This window comes from Aethalodelphis obliquidens, unplaced genomic scaffold (assembly GCF_003676395.1).
Source record: "Aethalodelphis obliquidens isolate GAN/ISIS:26980383/991018 unplaced genomic scaffold, ASM367639v1 scaffold8, whole genome shotgun sequence".
Classification (NCBI taxonomy): Eukaryota; Metazoa; Chordata; class Mammalia; order Artiodactyla; family Delphinidae; genus Aethalodelphis; species Aethalodelphis obliquidens.
In genome coordinates this window covers 27,626,020-27,642,700 of record NW_020837952.1, presented here as the reverse complement: position 1 = coordinate 27,642,700, position 16,681 = coordinate 27,626,020, and the positions used below count along the sequence as shown (strand labels likewise).

At 35.7% G+C, this 16,681-nt stretch overlaps 1 protein-coding gene across 4 annotated transcripts in view; it reads left to right on the top strand.

Annotated features, from left to right (window-relative positions):
- PPFIA2 (PPFI scaffold protein A2) overlaps positions 1–16,681 on the top strand; it is a 473,386-nt gene that overhangs the window by 344,920 nt on the left and 111,785 nt on the right. For all 4 annotated transcript variants that reach the window (XM_027107099.1, XM_027107100.1, XM_027107097.1 and 1 more), the window contains exon 8: positions 6,160–6,381. In XM_027107099.1, coding sequence (XP_026962900.1) covers positions 6,160–6,381 — 222 coding nt within the window. The remainder of the gene's footprint in view (positions 1–6,159; positions 6,382–16,681) is intronic.

Sequence of the window (16,681 nt, the reverse complement as noted above, 5' to 3'; positions counted from 1 at the left end):
GACTACTCCTGACTGCAGGCTCCTGCAACAGCCTAAGAGACTTAACTTCGACATCTCACAAGTTACCTCAAACTTTTGTTTCCAAAACCCAGTTCTTTATTTTACCCCATCCTAATCCCACATCTGTTTCTTCTGAAGATTCCCCCTCTTCTATAAATAGCAACACCATTCTTCTAATTGAAGACCAAAATTCTTAAAGTCCTGCTTGAGTCTATGCTTTTGGTCTCATATCACATCTAATCCATTGAAAGAATATGACCAATTCTCCCAACCTTCACTGCTAACACCCTGGTGCAAGCCAGCATTATCATCCACCTGGATTACTTAAGCCTCTATAATTCATCTCTTTAATTTTATCCTTTACTCCTACAGTCTGGCTTTTACAAGAAAGCAGAGGGATGCGTTGAAAATGTGAGATCATGCCACTCCTCTGCTCAGCACCTTCATAGGGTCCCCATCTCACCCAGAGTAAAAGTCAAAGTCCTGCAATGATCTCAAGAACCCACATCATCTCAAGAACTCATATCATCCTTCCACCTACACCCCCTCCCATCTTCTTGCTGTAGCCTATTCAATTCTAGCTACAACGGGTGGCTTTAAAAATCCTATACCCACTTGTGTCTCCCAGTTTTTGATTTTCCTGTTTCCTTTGTCAAGTAAACACATAATTTATGCTTTCATTCTGGGTTTGGCTCAATGTTTTCTTTGCATAATCAATTCCCCTAGTATATGCTTGACCCAAATACTGCATGAGACATACTGAATAATTTTTCATTGTCTCTCTGAAATTCAAATTTACCTGGGTAGGTAAAAATTCGGGAGATGGATGATGGTGAGAGCAGCACAACAATGTGAATATCCTTAGTGCCACTGAACTGTACAGTTAAATATGATTAAAGTAGTATGTTTTATATTATGTGACTTTTACCACAATAAACAATTTTTTTTAATTAAAAGAAAATAATTAAGTACATTCCAAAGGAAAAAAATGTTTAACTGGGTACCCTGTATTTCATCTGGCAACTCTAACTGTGGGGAAGTGGGAAGGAAAAATGGATGCTGAGCAGGCAAGCAAAAATTGTCCACTACAGGCAGCTAAGAAAGGCTTTACACAGACCACCAGGATCATGAGATGAGCAGGTTGCCAGCAAATGTTTACAGGTAACTTCCCTGTTCAGAAACCTTTGATGACTCTCTGTCATTCTGTTTATACCCAAAGTTCATGCTATTTCATATGAGAAGCTAAGGACATCTTAATGTATGCTGGCCCTCCCTTTCAGGTCTCATATCCTCCCATTTCCCCACAGCACATCTTTTGCTCTGCACACAGGGCTACTCATAATCCCCCTGCAGAGAATGCCTCCCTGCCTTTGCTCATGTTGTTTCCCCTTCCTGGAATAACTACCCCCTCCCTTATTTTACTTGAAATATAATTGCTTACCTTTAAAAACCCAACTCAAAGGGTGTCACAAAAGGTATCTTCTTTCTGCTCCCATAACACAAATATGTAAGCAAAACATAACTCTATGATAATATTTCATTGCAGTACTTAATACCTGCTTGTTTGTGTGTCACTTCTCTGCTAGATGAAAATTTCCTTAATGGCAGGAATGTATCATCATATTTTTTAAAAATCCTAAAACCTAATTTCTTCCATTTGGCACATAGTAGGTGCTCAATAAATAATTATTGATTGAATCAAAATATATATTTAAAACATTTTATCATCTGAGCCTTTATTGCCTTTGAAAACTAGTAATTTAAGTGTATACTTCTACACTTTAAAAGAAAAAAAATTGAAGTCTTTATAAACTTATGTTAAGAAATAACTTCTTGGTATAACACCAAAAGCACATAAAGGAGAAAAATGATAAATTGGACTTCATTAAAATTAAAAACACTTTCAAACTGTGCCATCAGGAAAGTAAAAAAGATAATTGAAATACTGGAAAGAACTATTTATAAGTCATATATCTGACAAAGAACTTGTATCCAAAGTATATATAAGCAATTCTTATAACTCAATAATAAAAGACAAATAACCCAATTAGTAAATGGGCAAATACTTTGAATGGACATTTCCCCAAAGTAAATACACAAAACGTCAGTAGGCATAAGAAAAGATGCTCAACATAATTAGTCATTAGGGATTGCAAATCAAAACCACAAGGAGATTCCACTTCATACCCACCAGAATGACTATAATAAAAAGACAAGTTTTGGTGAGGATGTGGGGAATTGGAACTCTCGTGATTGCTGGTGGGAATGTAAAATGGGGCAACCACTTTGGGAAATATTTCTTCAAAATGTTAAGCATAGAATTATCATATGATCCAGCAATTCTTCTCCTAGGAGAACAATTCTTCTCCTAGGAATCTCCTAGGAGTTCCACAAGAACTGTAAATGTATGTCCACACAAAGGCTTGTACACAAATGTTCACAGGTACATTATTCACAGTAGTCAAAAGGTGGAAACAATTGAAATGTCTATTAACTGATGAATATATAAATTACATGTAGAATATTCACATGGTAAAACACTATTCAGCAATAAAAGATATGAAATACTGATAATATGCCACAACATGAATGACTCTCAGAAACATTATGTTCAGTGAATAAAGCCAATCACAAGACTATTCTGTGATTCCATTTATGTGAAAGGTACATAATATGCAAATCTGTATTGAAAGAAAGTAGATTAGTGGCTGCCTCGGGCTGGGGGTGGGGGTCTGCTCTTAGGGGACTGCTAATGGGTATGAGGTTTCTGTTAGGGGTAATGAGAATATTCTCAAATTAGATTACATCGATAGTTGCACAACTCTTTAAGTATTCTAAACACCGTTGACATTTACACTTGAAATGGTTGAACTTTATGGTATGTAAATTAGATCTCGATAAAGCTATTTAAAATAAGCATTGATTTTTCCTTTAATTCTCTCATTTGCCCTTTATGTTAAAGTGCCACAATTTATTTTAAAGGTAGACCAAGATAATAATGATTTGGAACAAAGTTGTATATTCTTTTTCTAAGGTATACACCACAGGTTTAAGATGACCTTTCCACTCTGAAATTATGAAAACATATATTAAGCTCAGCACAAAATATATTTAAGGTGATTTGAACAGATGAAATATTACACATTTTTAAACATATAATGTCAATAAGCACTTCAGAGAAAAATTGACTGTTCAAAAATTTTCCATGGGTAGTACTAAATTCCAAAGTAGCATAAAGACTATGCAGTACACATCTGTTACTTAAAGGAATTGAAGAGGTTAACATTTTGAAAGTGTTTTATTTTTGTTGTCTGATTACTGTTTATATTTACTTAAATTTCTCTTACCTTGAGCCCATTAAAAAATTTGCAACTTTTAGACAAGATTTTAATGGACTTCAGGTGCACAGATTTGGAATAATCATTTTTCTAATTAGAAAATTAACATCATTCAGTTGCACTGAACAAATATTTGTAGAATTTATACACGTGTGTGTGTGTGTACTGTTGTATGTATATTCATATAGCTATACGTACACACACTACATTCTTGTTACTTGTCAATACCATCCAGCATGTGTTATTCTATCGTTTTGATTTTTATGTTCTGATTAAAAGTAATATGGTAAAGGGTAGATGAAATGACCTCGGAATTCAAAGTTCTGCATTTTAATTCAAATCAACTTCGTATAATTACCTAAGTCTCAGTTTCTCCAAAGTTCTTAAGGACTCAAATCTTAAATGTAATTTTTCAATGACAAAAAACATTTTTCACTGCCAAAATGTATTTTCTAATGACTTTTGTAGTTTCTAAAAATTGCCATTTTTTAGTTGACTAGAGGAAATTCTCAATGTGAGGAGGCAGAAATTCTATTGAAGCTGAAGGTTGCCTCATTACTTGTAAGTGGTGTACAGAGTTCGAAGATATTTGCTGTTATTACAGAAATCCTGTAATATCATACCTCAGTTATCCCAAATTTGGACATAATTGATTGGCAGTTCGCTCTAGCCTTTCTCCCTAAACCAGTTCTCAATTGCTGTCTAATGAATATAAATAGGCTTTTCCCAGTTCAATGTACAGATAATGGTATCTTATATAAATGTCACTATCAATGTTTTTGGGTTTTGTGTTCATAAAAACTGTCTAAAATGTTGGTTTTTTATTAGCTTCACAATAATACTGCTCTGCATTGTATGTGGTATTGCACGCCCCAACGGAGGGGTTTAACTTTGGAAAGGCAGTTCCCTTCCACTAAGAGCAATTGCTAGGCACGTTCTCATCTCTGATCCCTCCGCAAGCAAGCAGTCCCAGCAGCTAGGGGAATCAAGACTCTGAAGGAGCAACTGGTCAACTGACCTTTGATCCTTTCCAACACTCTTAGACCTTTCACTAGATAAGAAAAAGTTTGGCACTTGCAATACAAAAGTTCAGTCATATTTTCAAAGTACTAATTCTGCAAATCCAACTGGTATCTTAAGATGCTATCTTAAGACTGACTCTATCTTTCTCTGCCCTTTTGATTTTGATTTGTCCAACTGTTTCTCCACGTGTTAGGCAACTGGACTTACCAATACCTCTTGCCATTTGTTTGCTTTCCCATTCTCTCTATTTTATCTTCCTCGCTGCTTTTGTGATGCTTTCTATACTCCTCCTTTTATGCTACAGTCAGTTTTGTCTAATAGGACATTTGCATTCCAAAATATCATGAGTTATGCAAAATTTCAAAATAAAAATCACAGGGCTTATGGGGGAAAGGGGTTTGCAGTACAACACTAAAACCTTTATCAATGACTTTTAAAATAAATAGAATACTATTTCTAAATACTATTTCTAGTATTTCTAATACTAAAAATAGTAGCACAGTTTTACACGTGTTAAATGGTTAAGGATTGCGTAACTGCTGTGATAAATTTAACTCTTTACTTTGAAAAAGATCTGAAGTTTGCTGATCACAGTGGATGTCAGAAGGGTTATAGCTGTGATCTATTGTGAAGTGTTGGAAGGAGGAGTATCTAAAATCAGACAGGTGTAACACAGATATGGATGGGCTGACTCAAAGCGCTTGATGAAGTGTGAGGTTGGTGTTAGATGTTTGAGGAAAGTGCATGTGTACATTTTGTATATTCCTACACTGATTGATTCAGCTAGGTCTGGTTTTCTGTGTTCAGCCAGTGATTATCAGGAATAAGATTGCACATAAGAAAACACAAAAGTTACATTATGTTCAAATTCTTTTTTTTTTTTCAAATTGTTTCTTAATGTATCTGTCATGCTAGAATGAATTCATATTTTCCAAACAAGCATTCTAACAGAATTGATAGTACTTTTTTTTCTTTTTCTCCATACTTTCCTATTTCTAGTTTATTGTGATCTTTTTCTCTTAGCACTTATTTCTCCCCAGTTCCTGCACTGTCTTCACCACAAAATTTCTCCAGTGCAGCTAGGCTGTAGGTCATCCTTCTGAAGACATGAGTTACCCTGGTTTCCAGGCAGCCCCTTCAAAAAGAGGAAAAATCAATCTCAAAGTATTTAAACTCTTCAGCCTCTTTCCTGTGGATTGTGTGCACTCATTACTTTTATGTTGATAGCAATATAGAAAGCAAGACTTTTCTATGCTATACCTTTGTTCCAGCTAGGTCAGATTCACAGCAGGAATAACTTTCTTTAAAAGAAAAGTGTAAGTTTTCTTTTACTGAGAGTCATTGAAAATAAGACTTGCAAATTCACAAAGGATCTTGAATAAAAATAGAAAATATTACATATTTTCTGTGCCCTTATTTATTATTTAATAATAACATGCTGTGTTACCTAAATATTTATTTATAATAAATTTTATATGTAATGGATTAAAAATAGCTGCCACTTATTGAATGTTTATGCTATATCCATGTTTTGTGCTAAACTGTGTATAATGTAGCATATATAATGGTTTCCAGTTCAAATGCCTGTATTAACCTATTTGAAAATTACTGCTCTACTTTTATATTTTAATGTCAATTAAGAGTTTTCTCAGAAACTTAGTTTTCCTCCAAAGCTAGTTCTGTTAGAGTTCTTATTTCTCAGTATGAAATCTTTATCAGTCTCATATCTTTAAGTTCATGAATTTTAAATTAAAGATGAAGAGAATTCTAAGTGCAGTTTCTTTCTCTCTTCCTGCAGCGTTTGTCCAATGGTTCTATAGATTCAACTGATGAAACAAGTCAAATAGTTGAACTACAAGAATTGCTTGAAAAACAAAACTATGAAATGGCCCAAATGAAAGAACGTTTAGCAGCCCTTTCTTCCCGAGTGGGAGAGGTGGAACAGGAAGCAGAGACAGCAAGAAAGGATCTCATTAAAACAGAAGAAATGAACACTAAGTATCAAAGGGACATTAGGGAGGTAAGTGATTCGCAACACTTTCAGTCTTTGCTTCCTGAATGCTGTCTCTGAGATGCTTTTTCCATAATTTCCCCTAATGGCATATACTCTTTACCTTTTCTCAAAAGACCGTAAATCAGTATGCATTATATTAGTTATGAAACTTGTTCACTAAGGCAAAAATAGTTTACTTCATCACCCCTTTATTTTTACTTTTTTATTTTTTTTCTGCTTTACAACAAAATGAATCAGTTATGTATATACATATGTTCCCATATCTCTTCCATCTTGCGTCTCCCTCCCTCCCACCCTCCCTATCCCACCCCATAAATATGTATGGAAAGAAAATGTTGGTATCAAATCTCAGAAGTAATAAAAACTACAGGTTTTTAAATGAATTTTTAAATGTTTTAAGCTGTTAATTTTAAATAACCCTAGATTCGGGTACGAATAATGAATTGCTATACTCTTAGCAGATGGGAATACTCAAAGACATTACTTTAAAAATATCCCTCTTATTTTGGTTTTCTATCTGTGAATGTGAAAGTACATGTGTGAAAGTGGGAACCTTTCTTTCTCTATATGTTCAGTTCTTACTAAACTTAACATCACTTCATCTATTTGAAAAAGTGGGTACTTTAAAGTTACGACAAAAATTACAAGGAGATGTCTTATTTGTGATATTGCCAAATCATCGTACCAGCTGAGGTGAAAAGTTTAGAATCTTTTCACTGTTATCACTCTATTTAATTAAAAAGAAAATTATCTATATTTATGAAAATTTTATTTTGTGACTTTTCACCTTTTCCATTTTTACATGTTCTTTTAAATCATATTTTTATTTTTTTATCTTTTGTACATCATTAACTAGCTGTTATTGGAGTTGACTCTATGTATCCAATTCTTTTCTTCCAATTCTCCTTTGAGCCCATTTTATCATACTTTTGCCTCCACGGTCCCATCAAAACTGTTCTTATCCAGTTTGACCTCCATGTTGCTGAATCCAGGAGACACTTCTCAGTCCTTGGAAGCACTTGATCTAATTACCACTTCCTGGTGTATTTCTTCACTTGGCTAATAGCACACTACACTGTTCCTGATTTTCCTTCATTTTTTACTTGCTACCCCCATCTCAGGCTCCTTTACTGGCTCTACTTCTCATCCCCAACCGTGGAATGCCTTTCCTCCTCAATTTACCTTAACTCCCCTGGTAAATTCATGCCGTTTCATGGCTCCAAAAACTACCCGTGATCTTATGATTCCCACTTTATATCTCCACCTTATCCATCTCTCCTGATTTCCAGATGCCTGTATCTAGATCTCTGACGGGTATCTCAGAATTAACATTCTCAAGACTGTTTTCCTGATATTCCCCGCAAGAAGCCAGACTTACTTGCAGTCTTACATATCTCAGCTGACGGCAACTCCATTATTGGTGCTTAGACCAAAAACCTTGGAACTGTCCTTGGTACCTCTCTTTCACTCACACACTGCATTTGCTTCATCCATAAATCTTATTACTTCCAACTTCAAAATATATCCGTCCTGTGACCTCTTCACACACTCTTCATGGCTCTGCCTTATTTCACACAACCACCATCTCTCATTGGATTATTCTAATAGTCTATACTCAACACAGCAGCCTGAGTGACCTCTTGCAGTGTAAGTCAGCTCAAGTCACTTTCTCCTTAAAACTCTTCAATGGCTACCTATTCTACTTACAGTAAAATCAAAGTCCTTGCAGTGGTCAACAACCCTGTACAATCTCTACTCCCACCCTCTGACCTCTGGGAACTCATCTACTACTCTTTCACTTTAATCCACTCAGTTCAGTTACTGTGCCTCTTAAGCAAGCCAGATCTATTCTGTTGCATTTTCTTTTCCTTCTGCCTTTTACTCAAATGTCTTAGTGAAGTGTTCCCTAACCGTGGTATTTACACATATACACTCTCCTTCTTCTTTCATTTTTTAAAAATCTCACAGAATTACTGCCATCTGACACAGTATGTACTTTGCTGATTTACTTGTTTGTCATATGCTTTCCTCTCCACTGTATATAAAGATTCATAAGAGCCTGGGTTTTTTGTTTTGTCTAGTTTTGTTCATTGCTCTATTTTAATCACATATACAACTACTGAGTATATACTAGGCACTCAAAAGCTCTTGTTGAAAGGATAGATATTTATGGGTGTTAGGTGTAAACATCAAAAGGCATGGATGAAATCAGACTATGTCCCCAAACAATGCCTACTATCTCAGGGTAAGATAATCCATGAAGTGGTTCTGTCACCGCACAGATAATGATACACCTTTTTATGAGTTAACAGTTCGGGAATGCATCTCTCATCTTCACTCCTCCCACAACCCAAACTCAGAGAATTTATAAAGTACATGCAGTTTAACCCCTCTTCTATATTACTGTTAAGGAACACTAAGATTTTTGACTAGTAAACCACCAGGGCCATTTCTTGAGCTTTTGCTCATTTCCTATTTCTTCATTCTGTTTAGCTGTTTTTAGCTGTTTTTCTTTCACTTAACACTCACCTATTCTATTAATGCTTGTTTAATCCAGTGTCATTTGCAGATAGAGCCCAGTATCTCCAGTTCTCCCTTTCTTATGACCTAAGTAAAAATAACCCTTTGATTCTAATAGTCTTTGGATGTAGGTGACAAAAAGCTAAGTCAGATTTAAAATGTCAATCATATATCTGATGCCAATTTTTTTTTTATAATTAGGAATACCTTCTCATAGGTAAGGTGTTCTGCTTTCGCCAGGAATTCTTTGTTTTTTTCAATTTATTTATTTATTTGTTTTTATTTTTGGCTGTGTTGGGTCTTCATTGCTGTGTGCGGGCTTTCTCTAGTTGCGGTGAGCAGGGGCTACTCTTCGTTGTGGTGCGTGGGCTTCTCATTACGGTGGCTTCTCTCATTGTGGAGCACGGGCTCTAGGCACGCGGGCTTCAGTAGTTGTGGCATGCGAGCCTCAGTAGTTGTGGCTCGTGGGCTTTAGAGCACAGGCTCAGTAGTTGTGGCGTACGAGCTTAGTTGCTCCACAGCATGTGCGATCTTCCCGGACCAGGGATGGAACCTGTGTCCCCTGCATTGGCAGGTGGATTCTTAACCACTGTGCCACCAGGGAAGCCCCTCACCAGGCCACCAGGGAAGCCCCTCACCAGGCCCTCACCAGGCCCCTCTTTTACAACATAACTATTCTTATCAGCTCTATAAGTTCTGGGTAGTTATATCTTAGAAGAGTTTCACAAGAAAGGAGTATTTCTCATCACTCACCTTTGAGGGGGCTTGCAAACACAAATGTCTTCAAAGCCAGGTAAACAATATAAATGTGTGAAGTGCCAGGTGTAACAGTAGGAAGTGATAGGGTTAATGAGACCTGAACAAGGAGCCTATACTCTGTCTGCCTTTCTAGATGCATCACATGTGTGTGTGTGTGTGTGTGTGTGTGTGTGTGTGTGTGTATTAAGCACACTGTGAAGACCAAATAAAATATTTCCCATAAGATTCAGGATGCAAGCCATGGGAGCCTGGTTTATATTTAATTTCTTTAATTCCTTCTGTCCTTTAGGGAAGGTACTTGTAATTGTCCCATTTTTCTCAGGTGATGTAAAGTAACTTGTCCAAGGCCTAACCACTATTCTCCCCAACACACTACCTTCCCCACCCCCCAGCACCAGGAAGAATAGAGCACTACCCCAGCTTCAAAATCTGTGCTTCTTCCACTATGAGCAGCTTCCAAAATCAACAAGATGCAATCATTTACTCAGTGATAGCAACTATCATAAAAAATGCAGCTGCACTATAACTGCTTCCTAAATAATCAATCTTTTGATCTTTTCAATAAGCAAGAAAATGTGAAAATCACATACTTTAAAAAGGTATCACATAACACTGAAAACTCCGGACTTCGCTTTTATGTATTCTTGAGCTGTGGTCACAACAAAGTCTACTAGATTGCATGATTTTAAGTAGAAAAGACAAGCAAGGTGATTCTCCTTGCTACCCCTATAGCACTGCTAACCCAGTATGATTTATATATGATATAAGCAATAACTATTTGTTGAATTAATTAGGAAAAAGAATAGAGAATAGGAAAAAACTGACCACATAATTAAAAACTGAAATGCATTTTGCTGTGCATGTGCATAGTCTAATATATCTGAAACAAATTGTGTAAATATATTTCATTCATGGTTTCAGAATATATTTTTGCAATTATTCTTTGTCAAGAAATAAATCTATTCGAAGTTTACTTTTCTTTTTTTTCTTTTTAAGCCAGGGTGATGATTACATCTGTTTAATGTCTTGTATATTTACAAAGTTTACTTTTGTTTGAAATTTTGTCTTAAGCGCTCCTTAAATTGACTGTCACTTCTTGGAGTAAGGGTTAAAGCTTGGCACAGTACCCAGACTAGAAAATATAGTCAGTCTCATATGGAGGCTTAGTTTACCTCTACACTCTTTTTTTTTTTTTTTTTTAAATTGGGGTATAGTTGCTTTACAATGGTGTGTTAGTTTCTGCTGTACAACGAAGTGAATCAGCTATATGTATACATATATTCCCCTCCCTCTTGAACCTCCCCCCCATCCCATCCCTCTAGGTAACCACACACAGGGCACTGAGCTGAGCTCCCTGTGCTATATGGCAGGTTCCCACCAGCTGTCTGTTTTACACATGGTAGTGTATATATATCAATCCCAATCTCCCAATTCATTCGACCCCCCTTTCCCCCTGCCCCATGTCCACACGTCTGTTCTCCACGTCTGCATCTCTATTCCTGCCCTGCAAATAGGTTCATCTGTAACATTTTTCTAGATTCCACATATATGCGTTAATATACGATATTTGTTCCACTCTAATCAAGAAGGCTACTAATTGGGTATTTGGATACTAATATCTCATTAAATATATTGATATTCAAAGAGTTAGAATTTTCTGTGAAGTATTTCAGTTATATTTTGTTTTGTGAATACAGCTTATCACTCCAACTTCTTATTAAGAGCTCTTTGAATGTTCACTATGTGATTATATGAGTGAATACATATCAATTTTGTCTTTTCTGTTATCTGAAACATGGAGTTATATTTTTCACTTTACTAGCTCTAAGTTACTATAGAATTATATTTATTTGATATAATAAAATCCAGTTTTAACATAAACTTCAAGTTAAGAGAAAATTAATCCTTTATACAGTTTTTCAACTTTTTTTAGGCAGCAGTTTTCAGGAACTAGAAAAAGCTTTCTTTTTTAAAATTTCCAAGTAACACACAGCGAAAAGATACTTCTCCAACATGTAAATTCAAAATTTATTCTTGGCAACACAGCCTGCAGTTATAAATTGAATCTCCCATATGAATCACTGAATTAAAAATGAAATACCAAAGTCACATCCAATGACTCCTATATGTAATATACGCCATTGTCAGATCAGCTAATTATAGGCATAATAGTAAGAAAAAGATAATACATAAATAATAATAAAAAGCTATTATTTATTTAGTGTGTATTGTACATGGTAATAAAAAAGAATAATAATAAAAAAGAAGCTAGAATTTACTGAGTGTATATTGTACATAAGACATCATGCAAAGCACTTAAAATATATCACAATGTCATGTATTAACATCCCAACCAAAAACCGAAAAAAATATATATAAGAAAAAAGAAAGCACATGAAGTTTAGAAAAGCTAAGCAGTGTTTACCCATAACAGGGTTAATAAGTATCAAAAACTAGAATTTAAAGCAAGTATGTACTACTTCGTGCTCATGTTCTAAAGAAACACGTGTATGCCTTTAACTGAATTTATGGCTATTATAATTTTGTAAGATGTTTATATATGTAGGCTAAATTTAGAATTTTTTCTTGGGCTACAAAATTGACATAACATTCCTAGAGTTCTGTGTGAAAATGAAATTAACAATACAGAATTAATAATTGTAAGCAGCACTTTGAAGGAATAGTCTTAAGATTGAAAACTACCCTCATTGGACTAAAAAATACAGGAAACAGAAAAAGTCAAAATCTTAAGCAAAAGCTTTTTAAATAGTAGCTTTTGTTTGGATGACTAAAATCTAGGAATGCATATATAATGTTGAAAAAAATTAGTTTGGATAATTTTTGCCAAATTGATGGATTAATTTTTGCATACATTTGAACATTAATATTAACATAGTTAACCAAGTAGTCTTTAGTTTGGTCTTGAAGTTCAGCAAGACTAAGGTAGTCAAAAAGGCAACAAAATCTCATTCCAGATAGAAATGTTGCAGAGTGTGTTAGTTTCCTAGGGCTGCCATAACAAATTACAATAAAAGGGATGGCTTAAAACAACAGTAATTTATTCTCTCATAGTTCTGGAGACTATAAGTCCAAAATCAAGGTATCAACAGAGCCATACAGTATTCCCTCTGAAGGCTCTGGTGAAGTATTCTTCCTTGCGTCCTCTAGCTTCTGGTGGTTGCTAGCAATCCTTGGTGTTCTTGGCTGGTGGCAGTATAAAGACAATCTCTGTCTCCTTTTTCACATTGCACTTTTCTCTGTATATCTTCGTCCCCAAATCTTCCTTTCCCTATAAGAACACCAGTCACTGGATTTAAGGCCCACCCTATCCTGTATGATCTCATCTTAACTTGATTACATCTATAAAACCTTATTTACAAAGGATATCACGTTCCCAAGTCCTAAGTGAACATGAATTTTTCACTATTCCTCTCAGTACATAGAGATATTGTACATAAAGAAAGTGTCAGGAAATTAAGCTATGTGTTTGCAAGGCTTTGTAGCTCAGATTTCACATTGAAGATGGAGGGGAACATACAAAGGTATTGTCAAGAAGCAAGTTGGTCAGCAGGTTGGGAATAAGTAAGCAGGAAAAAAGACTAATGGCAAGATGACAGATTAGGCTATTAAGTGGGAGTTAGGGTAGAGGAGTTTTCAAGGATGATCCTAAATTTCTGTGCAGCACGGTGTCATTCCCTAGTCAAGTAATACTAGGTAGGGGGAGGCAGGGAGACTAAGGACAACATGATGAGTTTCTTTATAGAATATGACTTTTTAATTAATTTTAATTTTTTTATATACACATAATTTTCAAAGTCTAATACTATCAAGAGAGTACAAATCTAAACACACATGTGCACAAAACACATACATATAGAAAAAGCCACCACTTACCTCCCATCTCACTTCCCTGAAATTCTTTTTTTCCCCCCCACTGTGTCCAAATTTCTTTTTTTTTTTTAACATCTTTATTGGAGTATAATTGCTTTACAATGGTGTGTTAGTTTCTGCTTTATAACAAAGTGAATCAGTTATACGTATACATATGTTCCCATATATCTTCCCTCTTGCGTCTCCCTCCCTCCCTCCCATCCTCCCTATCCCACCCCTCCAGGCGGTCACAAAGCACCGAGCTGATCTCCCTGTGCTATGAGGCTGCTTCCCACTAGCTATCTATTTTATGTTTGGTAGTGTATATATGTCCATGCCACTCTCTCGCTTTGTCACAGCTTACCATTCCCCCTCCCCATATCCTCAAGTCCATTCTCTAGTAGGTCTGTGCCTTTATTCCTGTCTTACCCCTAGATTCTTCATGACCTTTTTTTTTTTTCTTAGATTCCATATATATGTGTTAGCATACGGTATTTGTTTTTCTCTTTCTGACTTACTTCACTCTGTGTGACAGGCTCTAGGTCCAACCACCTCACTACAAATAACTCAATTTTGTTTCTATTTATGGCTGAGTAATATTCCATTGTATATATGTGCCACATCTTCTTTATCCATTCATCTGTTGATGGACACATAGGTTGCTTCCATGTCCTGGCTATTGTAAATAGAGTTGCAGTGAACATTTTGGTACATGACTCTTTTTGAATTATGGTTTTCTCAGGGTATATGCCCAGTGGTGGGATTGCTGGGTCGTATGGTAATTCTATTTTTAGTTTTTTAAGGAACCTCCATACTGTTCTCCATAGTGGCTGTATCAATTTACATTCTCACCAGCAGTGCAAGAGTGTTCCCTTTTCTCCACACCCTCTCCAGCATTTATTGTTTCTAGATTTTTTGATGATGGCCATTCTGACTGGTGTGAGATGATATCTCATTGTAGTTTTGATTTGCATTTCGCTAATGATTAATGATGTTGAGCATTCTTTCATGTGTTTGTTGGCAATCTGTATATCTTCTTTGGAGAAATGTCTATTTAGGTCTTCTGCCCATTTTTGGATTGGGTTGTTTGTTTTTTTGTTATTGAGCTGCATGAGCTACTTGTAAATATCAGAGAGTAATCCTTTGTCAGTTGCTTCATTTGCAAATATTTTCTCCCATTCTGAGGGATGTCTTTTGGTCTTGTTTATGGTCTCCTTTGCTGTGCAAAAGCTATTAAGTTTCTTAGGTCCCATTTGTTTATTTTTGTGTCTATTTCCATTTCTCTAGGAGGTGGGTCAAAAAGGATCTTGCTGTGATTTATGTCATAGAGTGTTCTGCCTATGTTTTCCTCTAAGAGTTTGATAGTTTCTGGCCTTACATTTAGGTCTTTAATCCATTTTGAGTTTATTTTTGTGTATGGTGTTAAGGAGTGTTCTAATTTCATACTTTTACATGTACCTTTCCAGTTTTCCCAACACCACTTACTGAAGAGGCTGTCTTTTCTCCACTGTATATTCTTGCCTCCTTTATCAAAAATAAGGTGACCATTTGTGCGTGGGTTTATCTCTGGGCTTTCTATCCTGTTCCGTTGATCTATATTTCTGTTTTTGTGCCAGTATCATACTGTCTTGATTACTGAAGCTTTGTAGTATAGTCTGAAGTCAGGGAGCCTGATTCCTCCAGCTCCATTTTTCATTCTCAATATTGCTTTGGCTATTCGGGGTCTTTTGTGTTTCCATACAAATTGCAAAAATTTTTGTTCTAGTTCTGTGAAAAATGCCACTGGTAGTTTGATAGGGATTGCATTGAATCTGTAGATTGCTTTGGGTAGTAGATTCATTTTCACAATGTTCATTTTTCCAATCCAAGAACATGGCATATCTCTCCATCTATTTGTATCATCTTTAATTTTTTTCATCAGTATCTTATAATTTTCTGCATACAGGTCTTTTGTCTCCTTAGGTAGGTTTATTCCTAGATATTTTATTCTTTTTGTTGCAATGGTAAATGGGAGTGTTTTCTTAATTTCACTATCAGATTTTTCATCATTAGTATATAGGAATGCCAGAGATTTCTGTGCATTAATTTTCTATCCTGCTACTTGACCAAATTCATTGATTAGCTCTAGCAGTTTTCTGGTAGCGTCTTTAGAATTCTTTATGTATAGTATCATGTCATCTGCAAACAGTGACAGCTTTAGTTCTTCTTTTCCGATTTGCATTCCTTTTATTTCTTTTTCTTCTCTGATTGCTGTGGCTAAAACTTCCAAAACTATGTTGAATAAGAGTGGTGAGAGTGGGCAACCTTGGCTTGTTCCTGATCTTAGTGGAAATGGTTTCAGTTTTTCACCATTGAGGACAATGTTGGCTGTGGGTTTGTCATATATGGCCTTTATTATGTTGAGGAAAGTTCCCTCTATGCCTACTTTCTGCAGGTTTTTTTTATCATAAATGGGTGTTGAATTTTGTCAAAAGCTTTCTCTGCATCGATTGAGATGATCATATGGTTTTTCTCCTTCAATTGGTTAATATGGTGAATCACGTTGATTAATTTGCGTATAATGAAGAATCCTTGCATTCCTGGAAAAAAACCCACTTGATCATGTTGTATGATCCTTTTAATGTGCTGTTGGATTCTGTTTGCTAGTATTTTGTTGAGGATTTTTGCATCTATATTCATCAGTGATATTGGCCTGCAGTTTCCTTTCTTTGTGACATTTTTGTCTGGTTTTGATATCAGGGTGATTGTGGCCTCATAGAATGAGTTTGGGAGTGTTCCTCTCTCTGCTATATTTTGGAAGAGTTTGAGAAGGATAGGTGTTAGCTCTTCTCTACACGTTTGATAGAATTCGCCTGTGAAGCCAACTGGTCCTGGGCTTTTGTTTGTTGGAAGATTTTTAATCACAGTTTCAATTTCAGTGCTTTTGATGGGTCTGTTCATATTTTCTGTTTCTTCTTTGTTTAGTCTCGGCAGGTTGTGCATTTCTGAGAATTTGTCCATTTCTTCCAGGTTGTCCATTTTATTGGCATAGAGTTGCTTGTAGTAATCTCTCATGATCCTTTGTATTTCTGCAGTGTCAGTTGTTACTTCTGCTTTTTCATTTTTAATTCTATTGATTTTTTTTTTTTTTTTTTTGCGGTACGCGGGCCTCTCACTG